A 16,533-nucleotide genomic window follows, 5' to 3' on the forward strand; every position below is an offset into this window, starting at 1 on the left:
CTTTTCCCTTTGCAGATGGTCACCTTAATTAAATATAATTAATATTAATTATATTAAATAAACACAATATAATTCATGCTCTTTGGAGGTTTATTATAGGGTGTTTCTCTCTCTCTTTCTCTCTCTCTCTCTCCCTTTCTCTAGGATCCTCTCTCTCTCTTCAAGAAGGCTAGAAGATTTTTTAAAATCAATCTAGTTATTAATAGTTTATGTTTAATTTTGTTTCTTATAGGCAACTTCAAAAGATGGTCCACGATATTAAGAACAATGAAGGGGGAATAATGAACAAAATAAAAAAGTAAGTTAGACTTCATAGCACCATATGAGCACTTACATGAATAACATTTCATGCCAGCCTATGCTAGGGGAGGAAAACTAAGTTTTCTGTCACCAGAGAGAGGAGTTGCAACCTCTTTAGCATATAACCCTTTCTTACTCAATGCTAGAGTTCACGGTACTCAGATCCACATTCAGGAAACATGGTGAGTGAATGGGATGGTTTTCAGGGCACTTTGCTTTTCCCCCTCACTGCTCAGAAGGTGAGCAATGCCACTTGAAGTGCTGATCAAATGTCAAAATGATGTTTATTGAAGCAGGACAATCAGCTTCCAAAACCATTTAGCTAAGGGCCAACAGGACATGGCTGGAAAAATCCAGAAGAAAGGCCAAGAACACAGCCCTAGCTTCTTTAGGATGCCATACCTGTTTTCTATATTTTAACTTTTGCTTTTTCAGTTATTATCTTCGATGTTGTTTCCAATTGGCACTTGGAGAGGAAAAGTTAAAATTCTAAATCTTCCTGCACACCAAAAACTCTTAAACTTTTAAAAAAGAGAATAAAAATTATACATAAAATTGTACATACTTGCATTTGACACCAAAATCTAAATTAAGAGAAAGGGGGAAATATTATATTATTAAGTTTTTAAGTTTGTTTGTTGGTTCTTTAAAGAAAGTAACACAGATTCATGGGGAGAGGAGGGAATCAAGGCGTTTCAGAGCTGTATAAAGTCAAAACCTCCTACTTCTTCATATCCCCACTTTAACCCACTCCCCAGAAATGGGTGTTGTCATGTGAGTTTGGTATACATATATGCTTACACACACACACACATACATACACTGACATAGCTATACACATACCTATACATACATACATTTTCATCATGAATGGTATCATACTACATAAACCATTCTACCAACTTGCTTTGTTTGGTGATTTTACTTAATGCTATATCATGGACAACTTTTTTTGTTGGTATGTGAAAATAAACGATAATTTCCTTTTAAACAGCTGATTAATAGTCTACTATAAATGTATTATTGTTCATTTATTCAACTATATATTGTTGGACAATTTTTAAAGGGGGGATGAGAGTTTAAACTGGCACAGCATTTTTGGGGGGCAATTTGGTAATATCACTTTAGATAAAATTGAAATTTGGGAGGCATTTATTTCAATTTAACTGTCACAAATAATATTTCAATAAATATCCTTTGCAGTCTTTGAGTATACCAGAAATCTAAATTCCTGAAATGAAAGTTCTGGGTGGAAGGATTTGTGCCCTTGAATTTTTTATTGATATTAGAAAATTGCTTTCCAAAAATGTTGTACCACTGATAATGTATGAAAGTTCATTTCTCTTTACTTCAAAACAGAGTATCTTCATTCTTTTTTGGTCTTTGCTAAACTTAAAAGTAAGGAATCACTTTTTGTAGTGTTTTCAGACTGTAAAAGATAAATGAGACTCAATATGTATAAGTGATCATCACAAAATAGTTACAATGATCTACTGCTTGTGGAGCAATAGTCATCTCGTAGAGGAAGAGAATTCCTCTTCATGGTATGTCCTGGGATTGGGAGAGGTGTGTGATTGCTTTCATTTATTATTTCAAAATCTCATTGAAATGAGAGAACCCTGCCAGGCATTGGTTTAATCACTAGCAATGTTAGATTATTGCACAGTTGCCAGGTTACAATACACTAGTTTTCTCAATAGTATGAAGCCTCTGTGAAATGTCTATTCCATGGTCAGTCATACTTACAGCAGCCGTGGGGCTGAAATTTTCCCAGACAATTTTTTTTCCATTATACCCATTGTCCCTAAATGCACTTGATAAATTGTGTTTCTTCTCAGCTTGCAAAATATGGCTGCTACAGTCAGCGGCTCTTTGGTTCTAAGTGACATGCAATTCTTAGCTCTCACTCATAGTCAGGCAACAGGTGCCACATTGAAAGAAGGAAGCACGGTTGAATACACTGGTTTCTTTACACAAGACCATGACATAGTTGTCACTGGTCCATGGCCAAATGAGAAAATAAGGACCTTGAAGTGCTGGGGGTTGGTGTGCAGCTGCTGGCTGCCAGGCCAGGTCCCGTCTTCTGTTCCTGGTCAGTGTTCAGTGACCAACAGTCCTTTCTTGGGTTTGTCCTTTATTCTGAGATGATGACCTTCATACATTTGGGGGGTATTAAAATATCCTTTTCATTTATGAAGTGATTACAAGAATGGGTAATAGTTGGTTTGTGCTTTTTTTTGAAATTTTACTGGTCCTTGAATAGACCTGGCACCAGACCCAGTTCTGTCTTTGTTTTTCTTCCCTACAATACCTTTGTTAATCTCTCTTCAGCACTTAGCATAGATCTAATGATTGTAACTTCCCGTCACACCCTGCTGTCTTGCTCTGAGAATTGAATGAAATAATAGAATGAGAGCCTTTGGGAAAACAGAAAGCAGAATTTCCTACAAATATAAATATTGTTATTTTTGTAACATTACAATTCTGGATTATAAGTCTTGTTTTTTTGTAATCAAACATGAATTTCTAAACTGCTTTTTTTCTCCAAAGAAATGAAATATGTTTTGTATCTAATGATTACCTTATATGCTGCTTCTAAAGAATGCAATATTTTAGTAAATAAAGTCTAGCAGATATAGGTTTCATTTATATATTTAATGTTTTAATTAAGTAAATCATTCTTTAAAAAAATTGGTAACTATTACTAAAAATAATAACTTACTATAAACCTTACCCATTTCAAATAATGGAAGGGAAGGTGTTGCCAGTACTTATAAAAAGCCTAAAAACTGGGACACTTTTTTTAAATGTAATTTTAATTTTCTTCTTTAATGAGTGGGGGAGGATTGTGAATATTCAGAACATTTTATTTGCATATAAAGATCCTACAGTAGTTTTGGAAGTGCTTGAAACCGTTCAACTTCTAAACAAGCGAAGTTTCACAACCTAGAAATCCCCAACCTAGAAATACTCACTGTTCACTTATTTGTCAGTTTTTACTGGCACAAAAATAATTTCAATCTACCCTACAACTAAAGTGCTCATTGTAACTAATTTTTCCTCGTAAGGCATTTATTAAATTATTTATTAGCATAGAGTACATCTTCCCTTACCTTCCTATCAACCAATCAACATTTATCATTTCTCTTCCTTGAACCTCTGGGTTCAGTGCTTACTAGCGCTCTGCCTTGCGAAGCCTTTTCTCCACTTGGTTTTACCTTTGCCAAGTCACAGCTACATTGTGCACTGGGGAGATGGGAAGAGGTGGGAAACCTCTGGTTGATGGCTTCGGTACATTTTCAATGTGTTTAGCCTTTCAATGAGATGGGTCAAAAAGAAGCCATTATTCTATTAGTTATCCATCTATTGTCTCTATATCTGCTTATATTATGGGCCTTGATGATAGTTGTCTTACCCACTGACCATCTGTTTAATGGTTGTTACCTACAGGCTGAAAGTCAAAGCACCTCCAAGTGTTCCTCGAAGGGACTATGCCTCTGGTAAGAGTATTGCTAATACTTGGATTCAATTTAATGTTTACATTTACCTTTTAAAAAGGGAACTAGGTTCTACTCATATGAAAACAAAAGGTGCCCATCCTAATTGTAAGAATGACCAAATCCCATCCATCCATCCATCCATTCAACCATCCATCTACTCATCTACTTACCAAACATTTATTAAGCGTCTTCCATGTGCCAGGCATATACAAGGTCTTGGGTAGAAATACAGTGCTAAACAAGACAGATATAGCCCTACACTTACAGAATTTATAGTTCAGAAGGGAAGATAGGTGTTAAAAGTAATTACAATTCAGTGTGATCAGGAAGCACAAAGTTCTACAGCCGTATCTAATTTAATCTGCGGGGGAGGATGTGGAGGAAGTGGGAAAGGAAGACTTCCTGGATCAAGAACTGCTAAAATGAATATCTGAAAAGGCGAGCCAGTGGGTGGGTGGGAATAAATTATTGACAGCACATGGTTACTCAATGCTCTCTGAATTTAACCCTACAACACCATTCCAGCTAGGGTCAATTTTGTCAGGGAAGACTAGGTTAGTCTTGAAATTGGTAGTTTTTATGGCAGTGGTGAGCAAAGTAAATTATGCAACATACTTTAATTTTCTAGAACAGACACCTTGAGAGGACTGGTCTAAAATGTGTTTCTAATTGGCTCAAATGTAAAGGCTTCTTGGATATGGACAGATCCATACAGCTTTCAGTTAAATAAATAAATAAATAAACAAACTAAAATCCTCATTTTTCTGTCCAAATTCTAAAAAAGAAAACAAAGCAGACTATATCTGTTAAGTATCCAAGGTTTGATGGAAAAATTATGAAATCATGGAGTGTCATGTTTGAAAGGAGCCCCAGAGATTATATAGTCTAACATCCAATACAGTGCTCAAATCTACCCCACCACCATGTACCGCAAACAAGGACCACTCTCCGTTTGGACATCTCCTGTGATGACCTCCCAAACCTGTCTGGTGCAGTCCGGGATAGGCAGCCCTGGAAGGATATAGATATGATTCATTTCCTTGTGGTTTCCATAGTCTGTCCTGATGGTGACACAGTGCAAGCCTTTAAATATTAAAGAAAGTAGAAACAGTGTAACTTTGGTGTAACTTCAAAGATAGAATTAAGAAGTTAGGTCATTTGCATGTTTTCTTTTCTAGAATAAACATCTCCTGGTGCTTCAGCTGTTCTACACGTACCATGATCCACTCAGCCAATATCACACAAATGTGTCCTTTGTGATCCTCACTGGGCTAGATACGAAGTGGGGAAAAAAATATAGTCCCTGACTTTAAGGTGCTCAAGGACTAATGGGGAGTCAGATAATAAATGAGAATGTTAACAGATAAATATAAATTACCCAACTTGGTCCCTGCTATGAAGGAAAACGGCAGGTGCAGTGACAGGGAATCACTGTGAGATGGGGAAACAACTTAGGTAGTCCTGGAAGGCCTCTCTAAGGAGGTGATATTTTAACTAGAGTTCTGGGAATGAGCAGGAACATTTGCCATTTTGTAGAACCAACAGCATTGGAGATGCTAGATACCAATGTTAGGAGCTCAGGAGCAATTCTCAGAAACCTAGGTAGACTGATATATCTGACTTCAGGGTGGACGTCTCCTGAGCATCCCCTCATGTTCAACCATCTTCTTGCTCATTCCCTCACCCAGGCCCCTCCTTTTCTTGTATGTTTTTACTTGGGCAAAAATCAGGTGGTATTCAGCATTTATTCATCTTTTTGCCTAACCCACACACACCAGGGATCATCGTTGATTCTTCCTCCACAAAACATTAATCTCTAAATCCTATTAATTCTAGCTTTTAAGTGTCTCTCAAATATGTTTGTCTCCCTCTATTCACATAGCTACAGCTCGACCCCTGTTATCAGACTGCTCGTCTGTACAAAGCCTTTAAGTAGTCCCCTTAATTCCTAATCCCATGTGGTCCTTTCAGTCTCCACCAGAGAGTTGTTCTGAAATACCTTTGTTTAAATGTTCTCATGGCTTTACATGATCAACAAAAGAAATAGCAAACCACTGAACCTGCCTAAAAGGTCCTTCAATGTGTAACCACAAGGCTGTGTAACCCTGGCGAATGCACTCTCTTCTCCTTATCTAGTATATACTATGTCACACAGGAACTGAACTAGAAGCTCTGTCAAGTTCCTGCCAATGCTAATACTAGAAACTCACAGAACCACAAATCTTTGGAGCCCGGGGCCCAGTGATGAAGCAAGCTTCTCCTAACCTTCCTTGGCTTTAGGAAGTTGCAGCTTCCAGTTTGTACTTAATCTGTCTTGGGACTCAGCTGGGTCTTCTAAGCCTTTGCTACTTAAAGTGCAATCCCTAGTGCACAGCATCAGCATTACCTGGGAGCTTGTCAGAAATGCAGAATCTCTGTCCCACCCTAGAGCTAAGGGATCAGAATTTTGCATTTGAACTCTGGGGGGTTTAAATGTATATTAAAACTTGAGAAGCCCTGCTATAAACCACCAACTGTATCCTTACTGCTGCTCCTGAACTGAAAGACAAATCCATTGAAGTTCCAGGATCTCAGAAATTCATCCTATTGCTTCACCAAACCAAAAGGGCCTTGCCTACTCTCCACTGCTCTGACACCTGGTCCCCAGAAAAGGTCCTTCCGGCAAAACCACCATCACCACCTGCAGTTAGTACCTCCCTTATCATTCTCACCCAACCCCCAACTCATGTCCTAGAAGCATTTCCAGCTGCTTCCCCTGAGCCTTGGGGACCCTGAGCAGTTGAAAGCCCAGGGCCTCAGAAACCAGTCCTGACAGCTCCTTCTGAACCCAGAGGTTCAGAGGTCCTGGAAGGTGCCGGTGCTGCGAGGCCTTAGCCCATCAGACCTCCAGAGCCCCAGAGGCCAGTCAGGTGCTCCCTGGAGACCTGTGTCTCTTCCAGATGCTGGAATGATGTCCTTTTTCCAGTCTCAGAAGCACGTGGCTTCCCCACCCTCTAGCCAAGGAAGTGTGTTGACCTTGGTGATGGTGATCTTCAGAAAGCAGAGGATAGAAAGGACCAGCGCCTCCCAGCGGTTAGTAGGAGAGTACCCACAGTCCCCGCTCCTTAAGAGAGTAGGACAAAGTTTGAATTAGGCAGAGAATGGAGGCCTGGATCTCCTCCAGATGCAGATCAGGCCAGGACGGAGCCTGCTGCTTTCAGTTCAGACATGCCAATCACTGCCCGAAGGGACCTCACGGCCCACTGAGCAGAATGTCTTATGCCCAAGCAGCTGGTATTCAGGAAGGGAAGATATCCAAAACATGTTGTATTTGCTGTTCTGGGTGTTAATCTAAGCTCTTTACAGACATTAGCTCCTTTATTCTCCCACTAGCACCATTATGCAGAAATGACTACCTTGGTTTCCCAGAGGAAGAAAATGCATTCCAGGAGCATGAAGTGACATGGCCAAGGTTACTTGCAGCCACGACAGGAAACCCACCCCAGGCTCTCATTCCAGTGTTCCTCCTTGACCAAGCTGAGATGGCTACACTTTGCTGGGGAATTTCTTACTATTCAAAAGGTCCAGAGCCTCTAACATTAATACCAGAACCTGCTTTCCGCTTCCTGTGCTTTCATAGTTGAACAGCCTCTTTGAAGTCTGAGGTCTGGCTCAGGAGGCAGGGTGGGGGTGGGGGTGGGAGGGGAGACTAGACATGGTGATCCCAGAGTCTGCTGAGGTCATTGCTGAAGCCCCACTGGTCACTGCACAAAGCCCGCAGGGGTCAGAACAGAATGAGGCCTTGTCTGCCTGGGCTCTGCTATCCAGGGGCTGCTTGGGTGTCCCCTGGAGGCCCACGTTCCCCTCCCACCACTGATGCCCTGCAGGGAAGAGCAGAGCAAGGACAGAGGTGGGGCAGAGCAGGGCAATGGCAGGAGTGAGGCAGAGAAAGTGACCGGGGTTGGGTGGGGTTGGTGTTCTTGGGTAAATAATTGCCACAGATATGCATAATAACCTTTTGTCCACAAAAGAAGTGAAGTGTGACCCTGCTTTTGCCCCATGCCCTGGTGTCCCTAGTGAAGCCAGCATGCACCTGGTTTTCCATCTCCTCTTTATACTCTAACTGGTGACACCAACAAAGTCTACACAGGGAGAGCTGGTTCCACATCAGTCCTGCCTCATGAAACTAAGCAGAAAATAATGAAACTTGGACTGAATGGTATTTTATAGCCTAGAAAGTCATGGAAGGTCACCCAATCCAAGCTTTTCCTGTTAGGGATAACCGGAGACCAGAGAGGCAAAGTCTCACAGCCAGGTGATGGCTAAGCCAGGACTATGTCCCCCACTTATGCACACGTACCCACCCCCTGTTAATAGGGCCTTGGGGGGAATGAATAAACATACCAAAAAAGGGAATTTCTAAGATCTATTTTGGCTCAATCACCTCTCCTAGCCAGGCTGGATCTGGGCCTTGGTCTCAGCTCCTCACACTAAGTCACACTCCTTTCTCCTCTCAGGGTGGACCTAGAGAGACTGCCCACTCACAGCCTTCCTGCAACCTCTCTAGTTCTATTTTCTGTTCCTTCCCTGAATTTTTTCCCACCACCCCACCTTGTTCACCTGCCTTCCTTCTTTCCTTCTTACATCCCACTGCAGTCTCCCCATTGGTCCCTGCATCCTGCTACCAGCTCTGAAGGAGGAGAAATAGAAGGGCCCAGTGGCTCAGAGTAGCACCGGAGTGGAATCAAAGCCACAACTGAGGCCATGTGTCCGACATGCAGCTATGAAGTGTACCCTTCAAAGCCCATGGCTGAGATGTCACCAGCACTACCCCCGGTCCCAGGGCTCCTGATGACCCAGAACCTAAAGGCTGATTTCATCCCCTCCCTTCACCCCTTCAATCAAGATCACTCCACAGAGTCCTTTGCTGTCCTTCCAGCCAGCCCTTCCCCTCCCTAGTCTGGTTCAGCCTTCATCTCTTCATGGCTGAGTTACTTAATCACCATCCTTGTCAGCCTCCCCATCTCCAGCTTGTCACTGGGACCAGTGTCCACTGTGGCTGGAACATCCCCTTGGCTGGTAATAAATCTAGCTTTGTTTTTCCTTCTTGGCGTATTCTCCTGTGACTCTCCAGGGCAGGTCATTCATTCTGTGCACATCTGTGCCTTATGGATGCTGCCTCCCATCCCTCAGCTACGCTCTGCTTCTGGGGCTGACACGCAAGCCCACCTTCATCTCCATTCTCTCACTCAAGTCCCACTGGTCCTTCAGGGTCCGATTCAATTCCACCTTTGACACAAAGCGTCATGCAGCCTCTCAGCCCTCACTAGTGCACCCTTCTGGAACTTACCCAGCACCTGGTCATGATTCCAGCTGCTGGGACACTTTTTAGGACATTTCACACCACCCTGGACTATCTAATACACAACTGTTCTCCTAGACTTTAGGTCTTTTGTTAATATTACACAGAGTGTCTCAGTGAGAAGACCTTGAACTTTGGCGTCCTTTTGGCCTGGGGTGGAATCCTGGCTTTGTCCCTTAAGCACTGTGGGAATCAAGAAAATTCTTGTAACTTCTCCAATCCTCAGATCCCTTATCTAAAACTAAGATTACCAATCCTTCAGGTTATTATGAGAATTAAGGCGGCGGCGGCAGCCGTCCGTCTCGAGAGACGATGGTGTAGCTTCTTAAGAGTCTATCTGCACCGCCGAGAATGGCTGTGCAGTCCGACTCAGGAGTGACATGGTATCTGTCTCCTCCCATGTTGAATCGACATCTTGTGATGACGCTGAAGCTACAGAGCCTGGGCAGGGTGATATGGGGGGTCTGCTGTTGCCCATGCAACAGACCCCCCCTCTCTTCGCAGCTGAAGGGTCCAAGGGAAAGACGGAGTCGATACAGCTTGGGTTCAGGTGCGCCGCAGGAGTTGCCGGTGTTGACTACGTCAAACCGCCTTAGGGACTCCGGCTCCGGATTTTCTGTCGGGGTTTACTCCCTTAGCCTTTCCCCTGAAGAGGTATGCCGCAAGGCAGCGGAGGTTTTTTGGAATCAGAGTTTTCCTTCTCTGATGTACCCTGACTGGAAGATCGAACCAGCGACACTTAGCTCGCAGGCCGACGCTCAATCCACTGAGCTAAACCAGCCAGGGCTTAAGGAGAAAGTCAATAAATAGTAATAACTATCATTCGTTGGGATCTTACTCTATGTCAGGGACTCTTCTAAGCACTTTTCATGTATTATTTCACTTTCATTCTCTCAAAACCCTATGATACAGGTACTGCTAATAATGTCCATTTTAGTGATGAGAAAGCTAAGGCCCTGAGGTTAAGCAATTTGCCTAAGGTCACACTGCTAGCAAATGGCAGAGTCAGGATTTTAAGCAAAACAGCCTGACCCTGCATGTCTTGCCTGAAGCAGACACTGAGATGGGGTCCATGGTGGCCATTGTCACATGTCACATGAATTACAAAGCCTTGGCCAGGCAAGGGGAGGAGTCCCTCTATTGTGTGGCATGAAATTTTGACACAGTCTTTGGATCATAAGCCCCAAACTAGGTACATGACACAATAGGAAAGGCTTTCCCCAGCAAGAAGGCCCACCCAGCACCTCAGCTTCTTGGCAGGGGCATGAAATCCCACACCCAAAATTAAACCATCCAGCCCATATTAAACTTGCATATCCCCTCCTGAAAATTTCACCCACTACACTAGAGGCTTCCTTGGGTTTATGTCTTTGTGGTTGCCATACGGCATGGTTACCATTAGAGTGAAATAGAATTGGGAGTGTTTTCAGGGCTTATTGAGAATTGTCAATACCCAAGACAGCAATAAGTAACATTCATACAGCATTTACTGCGTGCCAGGCTTTGCAAAGCACTTCACGTGTGTTATATTCCTTGACTCGCATAAAAACATGGGGCTTTCACTATTCTTATCCTTGTTTTACAGGTGAGGAAATTGAGCTTTAAACAATTAAAAGTACTGCTCCACTGCCAAACAGGTAGCAAAACCAGAGCCAGGATTGGAATCCAGGGAGCCTGGTTCTAAAACCACTACCTGCACACTGTAGGCAGGTCCCTGAGAGGCTGAAAAACCACCCACTATGTTAGATCTAGTACTTTGGCTTGTCACGCTTTTCAGTCTGGACAATGGCCTGCAAGGTTGACTTTATCAGTATGATGCTGTGAGGTGGTTGTGGAACCAAAAGACGGGTGTAGCTGGGGAGAGTGGGGCACCATCGAATAACCTCAACCACAAGATGCTTTTGTCTCTTTACTGCCTCAGTGGGCCACGATGCCTGGGTGCCTGAACTGGGCCATAACGATTTCGTCTAGGTATTATCTGAATGCTCAGGGAGGGCCAGGTGGTTCATATGAGATTTCAGCCACAAGAGCCAACAGATAACCAGGCCTTCAAAATGGCTCCCACACTAGCTAGCCATGTGCTCTCAGTCTGTGCCCTCAGACAGATTTTGCAACTTCTCTTAGACCCAGTTTCTTTGTGAAACAGAAATCATAATGGCACCTACCATATAGTACTCGTCGGCAGCCGTCCGTCTCGAGACACGATGGTGTAGCTTCTTAAGAGTCTATCTGCACCGCCGAGAATGGCTGTGCAGTCCGACTCGGGAGTGACACGGTATCTGTCTCCTCCCGTGTTGAATCGACATCTTGCTATGACGCTGGAGTGTCCTCTCCAGTGAAGCTGAAGCTACAGAGCCTGGGCAGGGTGATATGGAGGGTCTGCTGTTGCCCATGCAGCAGATCCCCCCTCTCTTCGCAGCTGAAGGATCCAAGGGAAAGACGGAGTCAATACAGCTTGGCTTCAGGTGCGCCGCAGGAGTTGCCGGTGTTGACAACAACGTCAAACCGCCTTAGGGACTCCGGCTCCGGATTTTCTGTCGGGGTTTACTCCCTTAGCCTTTCCCCTGAAGAGGTATGCCGCAAGGCAGCGGAGGTTTTTTGGAGTCAGAGTTTTCCTTCTCTGATGTGCCCTGACTGGAAGATCGAACCAGCGACACTTAGCTCGCAGGCCGACGCTCAATCCACTGAGCCAAACCAGCCAGGGCCACCATATAGTACTAGGTTGATGATAAATGAAGAAATACATTTATAATGCTTAGCCTAGCACCCAGCACATAGGATGTGTTCAATAAATAGTATCTACTATTATAATCCTAATTTTTGTTCCTTCAACTCATTTATTGGTTCAGACCTTTATTAGTGCATGGATTACAAATGCAAATGCCTTCCACATATGAAGATAAATTAAACAGGTCTTGCTTTTCAGTTTAGAGTGACAAAAATTAATTGTAGCACAGGGCAGGATGAAGCAGAAGTGACATCGAGGTGCCAGCAGCATCTAAGAGGGTCTAGAGGAAGAAGTGATAGGTTATGACCAGAGGGACTGGGAAGACTTTATGGAGGAGATATTTCCATTGAAAGAGGACGATAGGCTGGGGGAACAGCATGAGCAGAGCAGAGAACTATCAAAAGCACAGGATAAGAGGAACAAGCTCTCGGTATTACTGGAAGTGAACATGGAAGAGAATTCAGTGGAGGGATCGGAGGTGGAGGGGTTTGAATGTGCTGATAGGGAGTCTTGACTCTTCCATGGGAAGCCCCTGATAATTCTTGAGGAAAGGAACAGCATGATCCAACCTTTAAGAAAATAACTAGAAACAGCAGGAAGGATGATTGGAGAGGGAAGATAACAGAGACAGGAAAACTAGTTAGATGGCTACTGTGAGTACTTTCACCAGTAACTGATCATAAAGTGGACCCTGACTCACTGAGAAAAAGTCCAGCAGACACACTTGACCAAGATGGCAGGGCAGCGTGTTTTTTAAAGGCATTTTATAAAGGTTTCTATTTTAAAGGTTGAAATGAAAACATCGTCACCTTACATGTTGATTTTCAATTATCCCCAAACTTGGATTAATGGGAAGGGGACTTATCACCCATTTTTCCAGAGTTTCTTGACAAACCCCAATAGTTGCAATGCACTATAATTTAGTATATATAAGTAAACCCAAAGAATAATTTAATAAGAATTATTTTTCTGTTAATGTCCAAGTTTGACTCATTTATTTGGCTTGTAGAATGAATCTCCTTCATAGTGCCTATCATGTTCTTTCCCCAAGAGAGGATGCCATTATTTAACTTGGTCACTCTGATCCAGAGGCTTTCCTGCCCCATTTTACCTGCTCAATTTCTTTCCTTGTGCTTCTGGGGAATCCACCTGGAGCTGGAGTCAGTGGTCTGCTGTGGCAGAGGATAGAAATGGCAATAAAAGGTTCTGTTGGGTTTCTGGAGGATTCGTGGACCATCCACGGGGCCCTCTAACGGTGGCTGTTCCACAGGACGGGAAGGGCGCTAGGACCCTATGGTGCAGCCATTGGAGCCCCTCTGCCATCTGGACCTATGTCTGGCTGATCATCTACCTAAAATAGTAAATTGTATTTAAGCTCTAAGTTCAATTTACGTGATGTGACAGATGCTAAGCTTCTCATGCTCTGAGTGTGTTTAGGAGAAAAAAGGGTCAAATATTCCCCTTGGTTGTCATAATTCAGACCTATTTTAGTCTTCAAAATCAAAGACTATGTAAGACCTGTCATATCCATTTTTATACCCCTGCAGAGCCTAGGATGGTGCTCAAAGACAGCAAGGCAGCATGGTGTTGGGGTTCAGAGCATGCCTTTGGAAGTCAGCCTGCAGGGTTCATCTCTTGGCTCTACCATTTACTATCTGACCTTGGGCAACTGACTTATTTTCTCTAGGCCCCATTTTCCTCATTAGTGTTTTAAGAGAGCTCAGTGAATACGAATCTCTAATAATTTTGCCTGGCATATAGTAAGGCACTGGATACAACTTTTCTTAATAAAATGTCCACGTTAAAGCCAGAGAGAATCTTGGAAGTTATCCCCTCATTTTATAAGTCTATAAACTGAGGCCCAGGGATGTTAGTTGTTCTTGCCCACTCTCTGTTAAGAACAGAGCCTGGACGAGAATTTAGGTCTCTCTGACTGCCCAGCACTCTTCCTGCTACACTATACACCTTTTGATCCAAAGAAATCCTTGGAAGCAACACATTATGGATTGAAGATTCCTCCTGGGTTACTATAAGGTCCCCAAAATATCCCTTGACAAGGACAGACATGGGTCAGATGCACCATTTCTCTGCCCCAGTGGAACTTCTCTTCAGGCTTTGAGAATTGACTTAAAAAAAAAAAAAAAAGGATTCAGAAGTGAATGAACATCAATCAGAAGGCTGTAATAGCCATTCAACGACAGGTAAAGGGGACCAGCAAGCCCAAGGGCAGAGAGTGCTTGTGCGAGGTGCTTGTGGACAGCGAGGAGCTGGCCAGTTGAGATTTATGTTTGTGCATTCTGCTTCCTACATGCCATTTCAGAAAGCCCTGCTGATGAAGAGGAGCAGTGGTCGGATGACTTTGTAAGTATTTACTCCTGGGACTAGGAGGGTGCCACTTCCACCAGGGCCTGTGGGAGATTTTTTTAAGTGTTTGTTTCTGAATCGCATGCTGGTGGTCGGCTGCACACCACAGAGAGGAGATAGCCAGGCTAGAAGGGCCACCTACAGACAAGGCAGCAATAACATCACAATGACTGGTTTGAGCTAGCATCTTGTGGGCTCAGAGCTTTATATGCATTACCTCACCTAGTCTTCACTACTGCCCTCAGAGTAGGCAGTCTTGTCCCCACTTTATGCTAGTATTCAGAGTACTCACCAGCACGGCCAAAACAGAAGCTAATATTTCCATGTCAGTTGGCAAATGCCTCTGTCCTGAATTCCCCAGTGCCCTCCTCCTCCTGGCCCCTACACAGGAGCTCTAAACAAACCAACAGCCAAAGAGTAAGGCCTGGCACATCAGGGGGCCTCAGGACATTCTTTAATGCCACAGTTAAACATTTTGAATATCGGCCCCATCCATTCTACAGGTGAAGAAACCAAGGCATGGAGAGTTTAACCGACAGTTCCAAAAGTCACTCTCAGGCTCTCGGATCTCAGACTCGGGCTTTTAAACTGCCAATGCGCTTGCTGTGACCAAGCAGAACTTAGCAGAGTATTGAAAGCCACAGAGTGAGAGAGAGGAACCTGGCCATGATGACATTGCAGGGTGGTATGTCAGAATTCACTATAAGCCTCTTTGAGGAGCCTTTACAACCCACAAAGCCCCAGCAGTCACTTTTCTCTTAGACTGAGTCTTTAAGGGACAAGACATCCTAAAAACTTTTCTTCACAATAATTATTCCTCACATATCAAATTCATGCAGAATAGTAGCCTGCTCCAATCTGTGCATTTTATATCTGGAAATGGATCGAATAGAGTCTCCACACAACAACGCATAATATAAGAACACTAAGGCCAAGAGAATGAAAATGACTTGTCCATTATTCCTCAGTTACACAGCAGCCCAAGATGAGAACCCACTATTCCTGTCCAGTGCCCAGCATTCAGCCTGAGCTCCAGGTGGTGTATACCACCTGCAGCTTGTTTACTCAGAGTGTGAGGAGACAGGAGTTCCTTCCTTTTCAACTGCAGAGAAAAGATTTTTTAGAAGAGGGGACGAGATGGCCTCTCTACAGGTCACTTGGGCACGGAGTTCTTTCCCTGAGCCCAGCAACCACTGAGCCTGCAGAAGCACTGCAACTGCGCCCTCTGCTGGCTTCACGTAGAGAGCCACATCTTAAGTGAAGTTAAGAAGTTGGTCCTCAGGCTGAGGGAAGCCAAGAAAATTTAGCTTGCTGGCTGGATAAAAAAGAACACACAGCGAGGACTTAGGAAGCACAAAATAAAACCACCCTGGAAAGGAGGAAATGAGTTGTGTCTCAAAGTCAAACAACCAAAATCAAGGTACCAGCTATAATAAGGATTGAGAAAACATTTGCTTACAGTTATTTTTACCTTATTGGACTCTGATTGCACATAGAATGAAATCCAGGCTTGTTGCTAACACCTCTAGGCTCAATAGAATCTGGCTCCTGGGGACCTGTCCAGGCCGCACCCACTTTCATCAGGGCCTTGCTCATCACAGCCCAGTACCACAGGCCTGCCCTCAGTTCCTACAGCATAACAGGGTCCTGCCTGCCGCAGTGATTTCGGACTCATGGTCCTTGGGCAGGAACAAGAAGGTAAAAGAGGAGACAACACAGAGCCTTCTTCCATTCTGCCACAGTTGGGCAGCTCCTTCTTGTCCTTCAAGCTTGGTTTAAGTTTCTCCTTCTCAAGAAGGCCTTTCAGGTATCCCCATCCAAGGTAGGGTCGCTCCTCCCACTGCTGTCTGTCTCAGGACTCTGAGAGTGGCAGCTATTTTATCTGTTTCATGATCTACTTGTCATTTACTATTCACTATTTGTGTGTCACTGGGTGCCTTTGCTGGAATATAATTTCTGTGTGGGCAGGGACTGTGCTCAGAGTTGGGCAGGATGCCTGACACGTAGTGAGTACTCAATCATTGATAACTAAATAAATGAATAAATGGACGATTTGAAATTTTGTCTTACTACACATTACTTTCTTCAAATTTTCTATCAGATTTTCCATCATACTGTACTTGTTAAGTATTGAATAAATGAATTTAGAATAATTTGGAGGAAGGGGAATTTTTTAAAACTCTCAGAAGTTTGAGTATATTCCTTTTTTATTCTCTTGATTAAAAAGGCATTCAATGTATTCCACTATATTTAAAGCAAGAGGGGCACCGTAGCTGGTGTGGCTCTGTGGATCAAGTGCT

At 43.6% G+C, this 16,533-nt stretch overlaps 1 protein-coding gene across 1 annotated transcript in view; it reads left to right on the top strand.

The window, feature by feature from the left end:
• The first annotated feature begins 236 nt into the window (after positions 1 to 236).
• Positions 237 to 16,533, top strand: part of BLNK (B cell linker) — a 50,851-nt gene continuing 34,554 nt past the window's right edge. The window contains exons 1-3 of the mRNA XM_090277920.1: positions 237 to 298; positions 3,751 to 3,800; positions 14,190 to 14,230. Of these exons, the coding sequence (XP_090134046.1) occupies positions 246 to 298; positions 3,751 to 3,800; positions 14,190 to 14,230 (144 nt within the window). The 5' untranslated portion in view covers positions 237 to 245. The remainder of the gene's footprint in view (positions 299 to 3,750; positions 3,801 to 14,189; positions 14,231 to 16,533) is intronic.

The sequence above is a fragment of the Furipterus horrens genome, unplaced genomic scaffold (assembly GCF_987537825.1).
Source record: "Furipterus horrens unplaced genomic scaffold, mFurHor1.1.pri manual_scaffold_5, whole genome shotgun sequence".
NCBI classification, from domain to species: Eukaryota; Metazoa; Chordata; class Mammalia; order Chiroptera; family Furipteridae; genus Furipterus; species Furipterus horrens.